Raw genomic sequence first — 15,493 nt, 5'->3', positions numbered from 1 at the left:
GCCATTAAGTACATTCACATTGTTGTGCAACCATCACCATCCATCTCCAGAACTCTACAGCATCCCAAACTAAAATGTTGTTCCCATGAAATATAATTAATATTTATATAATATTAATATAATAATAGAATATATAGCATCCCCTAATAAATGTTTTCATCCATGTTATAGCATGTATCAGAATTTCCTTACTTTTTAAGGCTGAATATTTCATTGTATAAATATACCACATTTTCTTTATTTATTCATCTGTCAATGGACATGTGGATTATTTCTACTTTTTGACTATTGTGGATGCTGCTACTATGAACATCAGTAGGTACCGGACAGTTTTTCAGCTTTTTAGGGAGCACTATTCACTCTTTAGGAAAACAAATTGGAGGAGAATTTCATCTAGATAGTTAAGACTCTGTATAAGGAACCTGAAATGGGGGTGCTTGGGTGGCTCAGTCAGTTAAGCATCTGCCTTCAGCTCAGGGATCCCAGGATCCTGGGATTAAATCCCACATCAGGAGTTTGCTGAGCAGGGAGCCTGCCTGCTTCTCCCTCTCCCTCTAGTGCTCTTCCTGCTTGTGCCCTCTCACTCTTTCTCTCTCAAATAAATAAAACCTTTGAATATATATATTTTACATATGTATAAAGGTTTTATTTTACATATATAATAAATATATAGTATATTCTATATATAATATATAGTATATTCTAAATATATATACTAAATATATGTAGTAAATATACTAAATATATATATACATATATACACTAAAGAGTAAACATGGGAAGCTTGCTGTTAGGTTACTATTAAAATGATCACATTTAAAGGTGTCTTAAATGTCTTAAGCTGGCTCAGTCAGTAGAGTATGCGACTCAATCTCAGGGTTGTAAGTTTGAGCCCCACATTGGGTATACAGATTACTTAGAATCCTTAAAAAAAAAAAAAAACCTTGATTACCATTTATGTCATTTTATGGTTGAGTAAAAGAGCCAATGACCATATGGCCACTTTGTTTTTTTAAAAGATTTTATTTATTTACTCATGAGGGACACACAGAGAGAGGCAAAGACATGGGCAGAGGGAGAAGTGGGCTCCCTGTGTGGAGCCCGATTTGGGACTAGATTCTAGGACCCTGGGATCACTCCCTGAGCTAAAGGTTGACTCTCAACCACTGAGGCACCCAGGCGTCCCCATATGGCCACTTTGGAATGAGGCAATCAATGACAGCAAGTTTGGATGACATCAGATCCATTCTTTACATGTGTTTAAATGAATATGACAGATGGAAAAACAGTCATAGAGTTGTCAGCTTTCATATTCCTGAGATACAAATGCAACTCTGCTATCCCTGCAATGAAGCATGAATCCAAAAGCCTTAAAAAAAAAATGCAGAGAACTAATGCCCTCATCAAAAGTTAGAAAACTTTTTCTAACTTTTGGTTCTAAAGTTAGCACCAAACTCAGCAAGTAAAATTGAAAACTACCAGAGAAATATGTTGGCCACATTATTAAGATTTTAATTTTTTAAAAAGATTTACTTATTTAAGAGAGGGAGAGAGCATGTGCATGCACAAACAGGAGCAAGAGGGGAGAGGGGCAGTGGGGGACAAAGTTTCCTCAAGCAGACTCCTTGTGGAGTGTGAGGCCTATGTAGGGCTTGATCCCAGGACCTGGAGATCATGACCTGAGCCAAAATCAGGAGTTGACTGCCTCACCAACTGAGCCACCCAGGAGACCCTGAAGATTATATTTTTAAGTAATCTCTATATTCAACATGGGGGCTTGAAACCACAACCCTGAGATCAAGAGCCACACTCTCTGCTCCACTGGCTCTACCACTCAGGTGCCATTATTATTTTTTTAATATTTAAAAGTCAGCTTTTATTTCTTAAGCTGATGGTGGATACAGTGGTCTTCATTTTACTGTTATTTTTAAGGTATATGTTACATGTAACCTTTAGTATTATAAAATATTTACCATAAATTCTTATGAGAAACATTTAATAAAAATACTATAAATGTATACTTAATTTTTCCATTAAAAACATTTAAATGTGCACTCTATTCAACCTGGTATTTCTACTTAAAATAATTTACCCTAAGGAAATACACAGATGTTTACAGGGATTTACCAATAAGTATGTTTATTAAAGCAAGTTTATAATAGGAGAAAACTGGAAACAAAATACACTGCATGTTCCACAATAAGACTCTTAAAAATAAAAATGGCACAGCCATATAAGGCAATACATGTTATGAAAAAACATTAATAGTATGAAAATAGATTAATAACATGTTAATGGGTATTTTATAAAATTGTATGGTATAATCCCACTTTATACACACACACACACACACACACACACACACACAGAAAAAACCTGGAAGCATATAAAACAAACTGTCAATGATTTTTTATTTTGGGATTCTGAAATTATATGAGATTATAAGTTATTTATATTTTCTTCTCTTTGAATATCCATATTTTCTGAGTTTTCAAGAATGAAAATGTAAAGAGAAAAAAAGAAACTTTTGTTTTGGATTAGCAGATTTTTTCTATAAAAGACCAGACAGTAAGTGTTTTAGGCTTTGTGGGCCAGAGTATCTCTATTGCAGCTATTCAAATCTACCATTATGCAAAAGCAGCCATAGTCAATATATAAATGAATAAGGTGGCAGCATTCCAATAAAGCTTTGTTTATGGATGCTGAAATTTGAAGTTTATATATTTTAAATGTATTATAAGATATTCTTCTTTTGACCTTTTTTCAACCATCTAAAAAATGTTAAAACTATTCTTAACTTGAAGACTATATAAAAATAGACAGTAGGTGGATTTGGGGCCATATTTTGCTAACTCCTCTTCTAGAACAAGTTATTCTTTGCTGGCACGACTCATTTTCCTGCACTGGTAAATCTTCTTGATTTTTCTATGTTCTGTTTCCCAAGTTCTTTTTATTTTTTTTTAATTTAATTTTTTTTTATTTTTTATTTTTTATTTTTTTGTTTACAAGTTCTTATCACTAATTCAACCTTAAACTGATAAACAGTTGTCTAAACTTCTACTTGGCACTTTTAAAACCTTGAAGTATTGTGTCATTTTTATTTTTCAGATGCAGCCTCTCCCAGAGCTTTCTGACTTCTAACCTGACCTGTTTGCTCACCACGTCTGGTGCACAGCTTAGCAGCTGTATCTGGTATCTACTTTCACTCTGTGCCTAGAGTTGGATTCTTTTTGCTGTTCATCTGTTAGTGATACAGTGTTCCAAGTATTGCTCATATTCAGCTCATCTACCCTTAAACACAACTCTTGTTTAACCTTTTCTCCAAAGTGCCTAGCACAGTACCTAGAAAACAATGCTTAAATATCTATTTATTATTATTACTATTATTTATTATTATTTATTTTAAAAACCATTTTAAAGGAATAAGATGCCTGGATAGAATATAAGATGGTGGGCAGCCCTGGTGGCTCAGTGGTTTAGCGCCACCTTCAGCCTAGGGCCTGATCCTGGAAACCCAGGATTGAGTCCCACGTTGGGCTCCCTGCATGGAGCCTGCTTCTCCCTCTGTGTCTGCCTCTCTCTCTCTGTGTGTCTCTCATGAATAAATAAATCTTAAAAAAAAAAAAAAAGAATATAAGATGGTTGGTAAGCTGTATTTGCAGGTACTCAAACCACCATGGGTCCAGTTTGAGTCCTCTTTCTGGAATTTACTCAGATGCTGGACAAATAAATTTGTTCATGTCTATTTAATCTGTTCACCAAAGCATTTGAACCCCAGTAGAGATGCAGTCTGCTGCAAACTGGGACATACAACTTGGGGGAAGGGTCCACTTTGTCTTTCTCCAAGCCAGATTTAAAAAAAAAAAAAAAGATTTTTACTTATTCATGGAGACACACACACACACACACAGAGAGAGAGAGAGAGAGAGAGAGAGAGAGAATCAGGCTCCATACAGGGAGCCTGATGTGGGACTCGATCCCGGGTCTCCAGGATCACACCCTGGGCTGAAGGCGGCGCTAAACCACTGAGCCACCCGGGCTGCCCTCCAAGCCAGATTTTATTCTCCTACTAAGTTGAGCCATTTTCTCCATGTCTAAACAAAAATTTCCTTCCATTGAGCATTCAGTCTCATTCCTTCTCAGTTATGTGTACATTTCCAGTCCCAGCTCCTCTGTGAAGATAATGCACATGGAGTTCTATGGATCTTGATCCACATCCTCATTCTCTCTTCCTTTGTTCTATGGCAAATTCTTTATCTATTTCTCTTTTCTCACACGTTTTGCCCCCTCTACCAGGTTGAAATGCTATTGTGGTTGATCATTGCAGATAGAATTGTCTGACCAGCAACCCCTTAAATAAAACCTTTGAATCCATGGCTAGGAGTGAACCCAAGATCCGGGCCTATTTAGGACCCCTAACCAAGGTCTAATTTGATTTGAACCAGCAATCTGAGTTTCAGTCCAGAAATGACTCCCTAAGTATGATATTCTTATTTCTAAAATGAAGCTAATCCCTATAAACCTACGTCTCTAAGCTGACCCCAGAAATGAAATCTCTGAACCCAGGACTGATTTTCCTACAATTAGTACTGAAGCCTCCAGTCCTGACTCCTTTATCACATTCTTAGGACTTTTCCAGTTCTAACATAGGGATGATCTCCCCACAACTGTGGGAATGACCTTAGTCCAAGACTGATAACTTCTGTCCTAATGAAGACCATCTCCTCTCCATCCTGGTTTTGACCCTAATTACCTTAATGATCTCTGCTTCTCAGCTCAATATGGGAGCCTCTTTCTTCAAGTATAATGCGCCCCCACATGGGTTTGCTATGTTTCACAGACTTCCTAAGAGGACCAGAGAGCCCCAGGCTCTTTCTTTAGCTCAGGAACCAGCGCTCTTGGAACAGCAACTTATAAATAGCGGAAGTAGAAACTGGAGTCATAAGTTGAGGACAGTAGTACCATTCTATATATTTTCTTTTTGTTTGCTTCTTCTTTAAAATTAGTATTTCCTCTAGTAAGTACAAAATTCAGCTTGACTTTATATTGTTTTGTTTTCTAAACTCATCATGTAATAGTAAGTATCCTCTGGTCTGAAGGGTCTGGGCTAAGTTTTCCACTGAAATACCCCCAATCATCAATCTAACCAATAAACATTCACCATACTCTAAATGCCTTTTTAAATTTGCAGAGAGTACCCTGGATTGTCTCCGAATATGCTTCACTTTTACATTCAAGTTGCTGCCATTTAAAAATCATGCTCAAGGAATTCCCAATAGCTACATTTCCAACAGACCAATGATTATGCAAAATGAAAAAGTCTCTAATGTTAAAAAGGAAATGTTTCTTTTTCAAAGAAGATTTTATTTATTCATTTATTTGACAGAGAGAGAGAGAGAGAGAGAGAGAGAGAGCACAGCTAAGGGGAGCAGCAGGCAGAGGGAGAAGCAGGTTCCCTGCTCAGCAGGGAGCCTGATGCAGGGCTCCATCTCAGGGTCCCAGGATTATGACCTGAGCGAAAGGCAGATGCTTAACTAACTGAGCCACCCAGGTGCACTAAAAAGAAAATATTTCTTGACAAAAAACATCCCAGGCCCAATTAAAATAATCCAGTAACTCCAGTCAATGAATTAGGCAAATAAAAGGCTAAGAATTGCCACACATGTAAATGAAAGAATAACTAAAATATATACGTGTATATATTAACAATACATATAAAATAAACTGAAGGTTTATTTTTGTAAAAGTTGTTAAATTATTTTTACAATTTTAGTAAGAATATATCCCAGTTTCCTGTTATTCTTTCATTTAAAGTGCAATGAAAGCACAGAAGAAACAATTTTGCATGTTGGAAAATAAGAGAATCAGAAAACTTCTCAGAGGAAGTCATATACAAACTGAAATCTAAAAAAAAAAAAAAAAAAAAAAGGCAGGAACCCCTTTACAGGAAGAGGTGTTGTAGAGGGAGAGGGGCATTCTAGGCCAAGGGACTAGAAGGGACTAACCTACGTGAAAGCACCGAAGTATGAGACTAAGTGGGGTACATGGGAAATACAGTGCGGATAGTTTAAGGTGAAGGGTGGCAAGGAAGATTACACTAGCAAATTTGTTTCAAGCCAGATTGATAAGGGCTTTGAGTGCCATGCTTAAGAGTTCATGCTATTGGGAAATCATCTCATTTACTCAGGTAAGAGAGTCACATGACCAGATTTATATTTCCAAATAGTTCTGGCAGGAAAACAAGTGATGAATATGAGCAAGAGAGTAGAAATAGGGAGACCAGATAGGAATTTGTTCTTCCCTAATCTGGATAAGGAATATCAAGGATTTGCACCAGACAGGAGGAATCATGTAGGTACTATTATCATCCCACATAAGAAAATATCCCAGAGAAAGAAGTATGTTAAAATAGAATCACTAAGGGTTTCTCAACTCTGATTGCTCATTAAAAACACTTAGGAGAGGTTTTTTCTAAAAAAAAAAAAAAAAAAAAAAAAAAAAAAAGGTATTTTTAAGGTTTCACTCCCTTCTAATTAAATCAGAATCAACTAGAGCAATGTATTGGAATTTTTAAAAAGTTCTCAGATGACCCTAATGTGTAACCAGGGTTGAAAACCTCCAGCAACATTCATAAATGAGTTTAAGGAAGACAGTTCTGAGTATGGCTGTCCTAATTATGTACTTTTGGGGCTTTGAGAAAACTAATTAACGTATATTAGTTGTTGATGGTACCTCAAACAGTAAAATGACACATGAAGAATGACCTTGCAACTTACAAGTTATTGTGAGCTGATGCTATTTTAAAAAGAAATATAGGGATGCCTGGGTGGCTCAGCGGTTGAGTATCTGCCTTTGGCTCAGGGCATGATCCCAGAGTCCTGGATCAAGTCCCACATCGGGTTCCCTGCATGGAGCCTGCTTCTCCCTCTGCCTATGTCTCTGCCTCTCTCTTTCTGCATCTCTCATGAATAAATAAAATCTTTTTTAAAAAAAGAAATATATATTTGCAGAACAATCAAAGAAATCCATAATCCTGTTCTAAAGTGGGTCAAGCCACATCTTGGTCTAGGTCAGAAAAGAGCAATAATAATTCTTAAGTTTAGATCTATTTTATCCAGTTCATGCCCTCTGAAATGGCTAACAGAAGTGTACTAGGATGTTAAATGTGTGATACTCAATAATTGTTTATTCAATAATATACATTTATATTACAACATATAAGTGGTAAATGAAACTCAAAAAAAAATGTTATCGAAGGTAGGACAGTGAGGTGGATAAAGACACACATTTTGAAGCTAGACAAACCTAGGTCTTGAATCCAGGTTTTGTCACTTAGTAACTGCGGGTTTGAACAAGCAATCTCACTTGTTCAAACTATAATTTCCTTGTCTGTGCAAAAGTGATAATAGGAAACGACATCATAGGATTGTTTTAAGTTATACTTTAAAAAGCATCTAAAGTCTTTAACATAGTAGCAGACATTCTGAGTATGTATCTGGGCTCCTGTCCTTAAGAGACTAACAAATTAGAGAAGGAAATAAAATAGGCTATGAAAAACTGTGATATAAGGCAGTTGCAAATGTTATAATAATTTAATAGTTACATCAATTGGAACTTAACAGTTTCAGATAATAAAAACCACCTTTAACTATCTTAAGGAAAAAAGCACATCTACTGTAAGGTTATCAGAGACTCAAAGATTCTGCAAGAGGCTAGGGACAGGCTTAGAAAGAAAGCAGAAACTCAAGGAACTACAGTGGACCAAGAAGCAGTTGGCACAACTGTCTTTTGGCAAAAATAGTCTGAATGGACTATTGTTGCCTGAGATACCTAGCAGGAATCAAAGTCTGGGGACACTGTCTCCCTCCAACAAGACTTCCCACAATGGAAAGACCTCCTGCACCAAATCGAGCAAGTGCCAACTGATGCAGGACAGTCAGAAAACAAAACAAAAACAATGTCCATCCTGAATATTAGCAGGCATTGTTCTGAACAATGTCAGTCATTGAGGGCTTTAGACAGTGATTAATATTCATAACTATTATATGAGGAAAATAGTCTCATTACTATATCTATTTCATAGATGAGGGAACCAAATATCAGAGAGGTTAATTTACCTAAGATCACACAGCCGGCAAGTGGCAAAAAAAGAAATTCAAATCTATAAAGTTTGATTCCAGAAGCTAGGTTACTAGATATACAGCTACTAGTTCCTCCAAGAGGAGTGAAAGATCTAACCATATCTGGCTAGAATACGGAAGATATTATCGAGGAGGACTTTTGAGCTAAATAGACTATCCATCCATCCACCTACCCAACTATCCATCCAGGTATTTAGTATTTTAGCTATCTTAAGAAATAGGCAGGTAAAAATTTTTTACTCAAGTACTAAATATTTATTAGAAAAAAAACTAGATAATACCAGTTAAGGAGAAAATAGAAAATTAAATTTCCAAGGATAACCAAGAGTAGAAGTTTGGTGATTAGTATTTTTCATTAAATATCTAGGTGCAGGGACACTTGAGTGGCTCAGTGGTTGAGCGCCTGCCTTTGGCCCAGGGCGTGATCCCAGAGTCCCGGGATCGAGTCCCACATCGGGCTTCCTGCATGGAGCCTGCCTCTCTCTCTCTCTGTGTCTCTCATGAGTAAATAAATGAAATCTTTAAAATAAATAAATATCTAGGTGCATTTTTTGTCTTACAAAAATAGAATCATACTATTTTAGTAACTTGCGTTTCCTATCCAACAATGTATAGTGAACATCTCAATGCCTCTACTACAGTAGCTCTTAAATTGTAAGGTCTCAGTATCCTTTTATATTCTTAAAAACTGGGGTTTGTGTCAGTTTTACCTATTGATATTTACTGTTTGTGTCAGTTTTATCTATTGATATTTACTGTATTGAAACTAAAACAGAAAAATTTTAAATGATTAATTTGTTCAAAATAACAATTATTAACCCAATACATGTTAACATAAACTTTTTAATGAAAAATAGGTTTTCCAAAAGAATAAAATTATTGAAAAGTATGGCAATGTTTTACATTTTTGAAAATCTCTTTAACAAGAGACAGCTGGTTCTAATAGCTCTTTAATCTATTGTGATAGATTTAATCTGCATTTAATCTATTGTGATACGTTGTTTTGGTTGGAATATATGAGAAAAATTGGCCTCACACAGATATATAGTTGGAAAGGGGAGGCATATTTTAACGATGTTTTTATATAATGTGGATATTCTTTTAAACTATAGCAGAACTGGTAAAATATTAAAAGATTAAAGGTCACTTCAATGTGGAATCTAAAACTATATCAATTAAATTTTTGTGCTCCATAACATTAAATTCTTTTAGTCTATTTAGCAATGTGAACAGATCTTTCAGCTATGCTTTGTAATAGCTGCATTTGTCATTTAGAAGATATTGGTTCAATGAGTTATACAGATCTTCCAAATGCCAATACTGGCATTTCATTATACATTATCAAAAAAATCACACGTTAACATCACCAATTTCATTAGGACTTCACCAAACTCACAGTAGCAGATAAGTTCTCCACATAATGTTCTCTTGAAAACCCTAATAGTAAAAAAAAAAAAAAAAAAAAAAAAAAGGGAAAACCCTAATAGTAAAATGGACAATAAAAACTGTTTTCCTTGAAGAGAAAGGCTTACTTTCTCTTTTTTTCATATTTGAGAAAATGCATGTCAAATACCTAAGTCTGAATAATCCTATGTATATGTTACTTACTCTTTTAAGTAAATGTGATATTCCATTTAAAAAAATAGCTAGTTCACCTAGCAACTCAAGTACTTCTCCTCAACTATCATACTTTTTGTACACAGCCGAAAGGTTTATGTGCTTCCCATTTCATCATACAGAATATTTAAGACTCTCAGGTTGAGATTTATTTTTTTTTAAGATTTTGTTTATTTACTCATGACAGACACACAAAAAGAGGCAGAGACACAGGCAGAGGGAGAAGCAGGTTCCATACAGGGAGCCCGATGTGGGACTAGATCCTGGGATTCCAGGGCCACGCTCTGGGCCAAAGGGAGACGCTCAACCGCTGAGCCACCCAGGAGTCCCCAGGTTGAGATTTAATAACATTTTTACAGCTTCATCAAGGACATTGGGAAACATGCTTTTAAATTTTTTTCCCATTTTTAACTGCAAGAGTGTGGTGGTCAAGAAATTACTTCTAGATCACTTTGGTGACTTGTTGAATTTGGTGCCACTGCTTTTATTTTGTGCTAAAGGGCCAACAGTTTCATCCACCATTGTTTCTGCATCAGTTTAGTACAAACACATGTTTTTTTTTAAAGCATATAACTTGTTATTATCATAAAAGTTTTCACTTCACAAACTTCCTAAATTTTGGGAACTCTTAGGGAATCTGTGGGTCACAATTTGAGAATCAACGTTCTACAACATTTTTAACGGCTGTAGAAAATATCATTGTTTGAGTGACAATTTAGCCAAAGTCCTTTATTGAGAGCATTTGAGTTGTTTCTAATTTTTCTCCATTACCAATAATGACAGAGTTTAAACTTCATTTGCATCCTAAATTATATCTATAGGATACAGTCTTAAAAAATGGAATAACTGAGCCAAATTAAAGCATTTAAGAAAAAAATGGCTTATGAATATCACCTTCCTGTAAGTATACCAATGTACACCTGTATTTTTTTTTTTTTTTATAGAAATGAGTATCCTTCCAGCTTACGAACAGGGTGGCTATCTTTAAGAAAAACAAAACTGACCAAATTTACAGGCAATAAATGGAATCTGATTTTGTTTAATTCGCATTTGCTTGTTAGGTTTTTAAAATATATTTATAAAACTAGTGAGTTGCATATTGATGTATTTTGCCCATTTTTCTGTTGATACAGTCTTCTTTGGGATTTTATCTGTTGGTCTGTCATGAATGTTGCAGACATTTCTTCTCAATTTTTGTTCACTTTTTAACTCTGTGTAGTTTATTTTTATGTATGTTTGAAATTTTGATTAAAATCCCTATCAGAAGACGTCTCCCCCTGGGCAGCCCGCTGGGTGGCCCAGCGGTTTAGCGCCACCTTCGGCCCGGGGCATGATCCTGGGGTCCCGGGATCGAGTTCCACACTGGACTCCCTGCATGGAGCCTGCTTCTTCCTCTGCCTGTGTCTCTTCCTCTCTGTGTGTCTGTCATGAATAAATAAATAAAATCTTAAAAAAAAGGTCTCCTCCAAAAAATTAAATAAATAAATAAAAGGCTCCTCCATCCTAGTATTCTACAAATAGTTACTTCTTTTCTTTTTTTTTGTAGCAGTTAATTCTTCAATTCATTAACAATCATTTTGACATATGTAATTTGAGGCAAAGATATGACTTAATCTTTTCCCAAATAGCTAACCTTTAATTCCTTCCATTGTGTTAAGTGTATTATTTTTCCCTTTGTTAAAAACATATTATTAAATTTTGGCTAAATGAACCCAAAGTAGCTCTTGGTCAACTTTCTCCTATTCTGAGAGCCATTGTTAATTTGTTCTTTTGCTTTCAGGCTTTTCCCTTTCGCACCTAAACGCAAATACATAGTTCGTGGCAATTTAGGTTTTTCCCTCCGTCCCTTAACTCATCATTATCTTTCCACGAAGATCTATCTACCTTGTTCTTTCTGACACCAACGCGCGGTGTTACAGAATGCGCATGACCACGTCTTATTTGTCTCCCCTCTGCCGATGCGTGACTACAAGGTTTCAATGCTTCCTTCTCTCACCACCCCTGCCCAGAACGACAGGGGCCCGAGCTTTCTTGCGCGCATGTGCATGTGTCCAAGGGCTACATTCCTAAACATGGAATAGTTTTGAGTGGTTTTTTTTTTTTTCATTTTGTGGGTTCTGGGGAACTACTGCAGTACGGTACGTTGGGCGACAAACACCCCCAGACCAACAAGCTGGCCCGAAAGAGACCCAGAATGGGTTCTCAGCCACTGACAGTTTTCCTCGTTTCAAAATGGACGCTGAATTTATTTTTTACCTCGCAGATGCAACATTTCCCAGCAACGACACCAGATGCACAACCATTCAAGCAGCAAGCACCACAGCTAAGAAATTAGAGAAAGAAAAACCTCCTGCCGTAGGGGCAGTGACGCTTGCTTCCGGGAAGCGGACCGGAAGCCGCTCCTCGATTCTGCGTCAAACCCGACTTCAGGGGCCGTCGTAAAAGTGTCGCCCCTCGTTTCTTGGACCGGCTACAGGTTTCCGCTCGTTCTCCGGCCGGGGGTCTGGAACTGCGGGTGTCAGTTTCCCTCAAGATGGCGGATGAGGAGGCCGGGGGTGCGGAGAGGATGGAAGTCAGTACGGAGTTGCCCCAAACCCCTCAGCTACTGGCATCTGTAAGTCCTTGTAGGCAAGTTCCTTTTGTCCCCCCCCCAGTCCCTCCATACCGCGCTCTGGAGGATGTCGGGCTTCACCCCTTATGGCGGCTCTGGGGAGGGGGAGTCGTATGGATTGATCTGGAAGGAAGCCATCGAATAAAAGTTAGTCATTACCCACATTCCTGCCGGCCAACTCTACGGAACAGAATGACTTCGTCATTTGTTAGTCGTGGCGAGTTCAGGCATGTCTCTATCCTTAAGTAGAAAGAAGTGATGTTATTAGATGGTCTGGTGTGGGGGCTGAGGCGGGATTAGAGGAAAAAGCCATTTTCCGATAGACGCAATGCCAACCCCTCTTGAGGACAGGAATCCAGGACTCTGCACCTAGTGTTAAATTGCATAGCTGGCTGGGTGGGGCCTGATAATGGCACGGAATGCTGCCACTGTCAACTCATGTCAAGATATGGGGTGTAGGAATTGCAGTCTCTCATTTTAGTATCTTGAGAACCTCAGGCCTAACCCGTCGTCTGTCGCTTCTTATTAAAGGTTGAGAAGAAACTTCTAGACATTTCGAATCAGAGCAGTACCATTAATACCGCGATCTATACTTTGCCCTTGTGTTTTGAAAGAAAAGGAAGGCAGACGGTGAGCAAATTGAGTGTATAGTCTGGCAACAGGGAGAAAGCAGATGAAGAGGATAAGAGCTAGGGGGCAATATTAGGGAATGTTCTGGATGTCCCTGGGCATCTAGTGGGGAGATATACAGGAAATATTCAGATACTGATTGCTGCATGATATTCAGAGTTTTATCACTTTGTCTTTGTTGCTGCATGTAGAAACATGTGGGATATACACCTCTTTCTGAAGTTTTTAGGTTACATTGTAGTTTTAATTAAAAGCATTTTTGGACTATTTTAATCATTCAGACACTTGAACGTATTTGTGGGTTTGGTTTTTTGTTTTTGTTTTTTTGTTTTGTTTTGTTTTTGTTTTGCTTTGTTTTGTTTTGTTTTGTTTTGTTTTTAGGGAATAGAGTGAGCTCCAGAATTAAGAATCCACCCTAGGGACTGGAGACTGGTTGGGATATAGAAACCAGGTAGGGAGGGAGTTGGAATAAGGATTTGGCCACCGACTAGAGGAACCACCTTCTTTGTCAAATAGCAGTTCAACCTCATGGCACTGTGGCTATTGAAGGAGCAAGCATCTATTAGAGTTTATAAGAAATGAGAAGGTAGGGAAAACTGGGAAGCAACTGAAACGTCTGGTCTTAATGGTAGCTTTTGCTTTTTACATCTTAGAAGCAGTACAGAAACTGTGGACAGAAGTGTCATTGTAATTTTGTATTGCCAAAGGTGCTAGTGTTTATTTAAAGCTTTGATACATTAATTCCTTCCAGGTGGTACAGTAAAACCTCATCAGTCTAGACTCCACTTATTTTTAATTGGAGGTAATGGTACAGGATTCAAGCTAGAATTATGTTGCAGACTCTTCAGGAAATATTAGATTTCTTGGGGCAGAGCTGTAGGTTTTGCCAAGAGAAGTGTAATAGCCTAAGGAAACTCACAGTTTAGTGGCACAGATAAGAAAAGTACCCAAAGAATTTTAATACAAGATAGGGTGATATAAGTGTATGAAGACCTGTGACAAGCCTCATGATCACTTTTTTTTTTTTTTACCTTGGATCGCTCTTTCTGCTTGAGGATTCCAGATATCTCTTTATCTCCTTTTTCTTTTTTTTTTTTTTTTAATTTATTTATTCAGAGAGAGAGAGAGACTGAGAGGCAGAGACACAGGCAGAGGGAGAAGCGGGCTCCATGTAGGGAGCCTGGGAGTCCAACGCGGGACTCGATCCTGGGTCTCCAGGATCAGACCCCGGGCTGCAGGCCGCGCTAAACCGCCGCGCCACCGGGGGTGCCCTCCTTTTTCTTTTTAAAACTATTGTCTTCAATTTTATTCTGACAATAGAGTAAGGTACTTCCAGGTTACTCCTTCTTTGCTATCGAGTAAAACAAGCTTAGCGATCCTTTAACATTAAAATGATTTGTATTTTAAGTCACCACTGGGAGTCAGGGAAAACAAAAATAATAAATATGGGACAGTTACAAGGTTTTAGAACTCTTACTAACTCCATTAGAGTCTTGTCCTTGATTATACTTTCTGTTTTCCTTAAACTTTCTTTTTAAACCGCTGGTCATTTCTTTGTCATATTGCTATCAAAAGCGCAAAGAAAAAAAAAACGCAAAGGCTCTCAAATTCCTAATATCACCTAACATGCAATTAAGGTGAAATAATGGGTATGAATTATTGGACATTTATAGAAGTCTTTGCTTAAGAATCATTAGAAGAATTGATTTTGTAGGTCTAGGGTAGGGAATTTTTACAAGCATACCTTGCTGATTCTGAAGTCCTGGTCTGTAAGCCACACTTTGAGTAAGACTCAGCTAGACATTTGGAAATTCTCAATATAGATAGAGATTGTGAGACTGGAGAATGTCTTTGAGGAAGAATTGTGTGATGAGCGCATACAGGGACAGACATGGAGGGTCTCGAGAGGGAAGGAAGAGAGGGAGAAAGACTGGGGACAGGAATGATTAGATTTCAGGGATAGAAGATGGAGGAAGAACCAGAGAAGGACCTAGAAAGGGAGTAGCCAAGCAGGAAGGAGGTGATAGTAGTACAGCACCATAGGGTATAGTTTCTAGGATTGGGTGGCTTATTGGGTCCAGAAGATAAGGACTGAGAAAAACTGAGAATTCAGAGTATGTGGGGTGGTCTGACAGAACTATTGTCTTCTGTCTACTTTGACTAGATTTTCTTTCTTAAGTCAATCTCAAGGTGTTTCCTGGCTTGGTACTAAGGTGTTTTCTTTTTTCTGTCTACACCCTCTACCTACGTGATTTCATCCAGTTTTGTGGCTTTAGATACCATTGGTATGCATTCAGTTCCCAAATTTATATCTCTAGGTCTCACTTCTGAGCTCCAGATTCATGAGTCCAAATAATTGCCTACTTGACATAGCCACTTGGCTGTCATTGATAAGTGATTCAAACAGGGGGAACAATTAGGAAGCTAATGCTAAAACCTTAAGCCTTAGGGGATGGTGGTTTGTACCAGAGAGACATTGCTGACGATAAAGAGA

The 15,493-nt window shown here is 37.6% G+C and overlaps 2 protein-coding genes and 1 long non-coding RNA gene across 7 annotated transcripts in view; 1 reads left to right on the top strand and 2 right to left on the bottom strand.

The window, feature by feature from the left end:
• The window catches only part of TMEM62 (transmembrane protein 62), a 46,887-nt gene extending 34,203 nt beyond the window's left edge, over positions 1 to 12,684 (bottom strand). The window contains exon 1 of the mRNA XM_077880816.1: positions 12,015 to 12,684. Within this exon, the coding sequence (XP_077736942.1) occupies positions 12,015 to 12,030 (16 nt within the window). The 5' untranslated portion in view covers positions 12,031 to 12,684. The remainder of the gene's footprint in view (positions 1 to 12,014) is intronic.
• On the bottom strand, positions 10,782 to 11,999 carry LOC144303086 (uncharacterized). The gene is made up of 2 exons (XR_013370108.1): positions 11,643 to 11,999; positions 10,782 to 11,180 (listed from the first exon to the last, which is right to left on the bottom strand). It is a non-coding gene; the product is annotated as an uncharacterized LOC144303086 (long non-coding RNA).
• UBR1 (ubiquitin protein ligase E3 component n-recognin 1) overlaps positions 11,834 to 15,493 on the top strand; it is a 140,902-nt gene continuing 137,242 nt past the window's right edge. For 3 of the 5 annotated variants that reach the window (XM_077880802.1, XM_077880804.1, XM_077880805.1), the window contains exon 1: positions 11,848 to 12,372. In XM_077880802.1, the coding sequence (XP_077736928.1) occupies positions 12,292 to 12,372 (81 nt within the window). In that variant the 5' untranslated portion in view covers positions 11,848 to 12,291. Of the gene's footprint in view, positions 12,373 to 15,493 lie in introns of all 5 variants that reach the window. The other 2 variants (XR_013370106.1, XM_077880803.1) reach the window with 2 other exon arrangements.

This window comes from Canis aureus, chromosome 32 (assembly GCF_053574225.1).
Source record: "Canis aureus isolate CA01 chromosome 32, VMU_Caureus_v.1.0, whole genome shotgun sequence".
Taxonomy (NCBI): Eukaryota; Metazoa; Chordata; class Mammalia; order Carnivora; family Canidae; genus Canis; species Canis aureus.
This window is presented reverse-complemented; position numbering and strand designations above follow the sequence as displayed.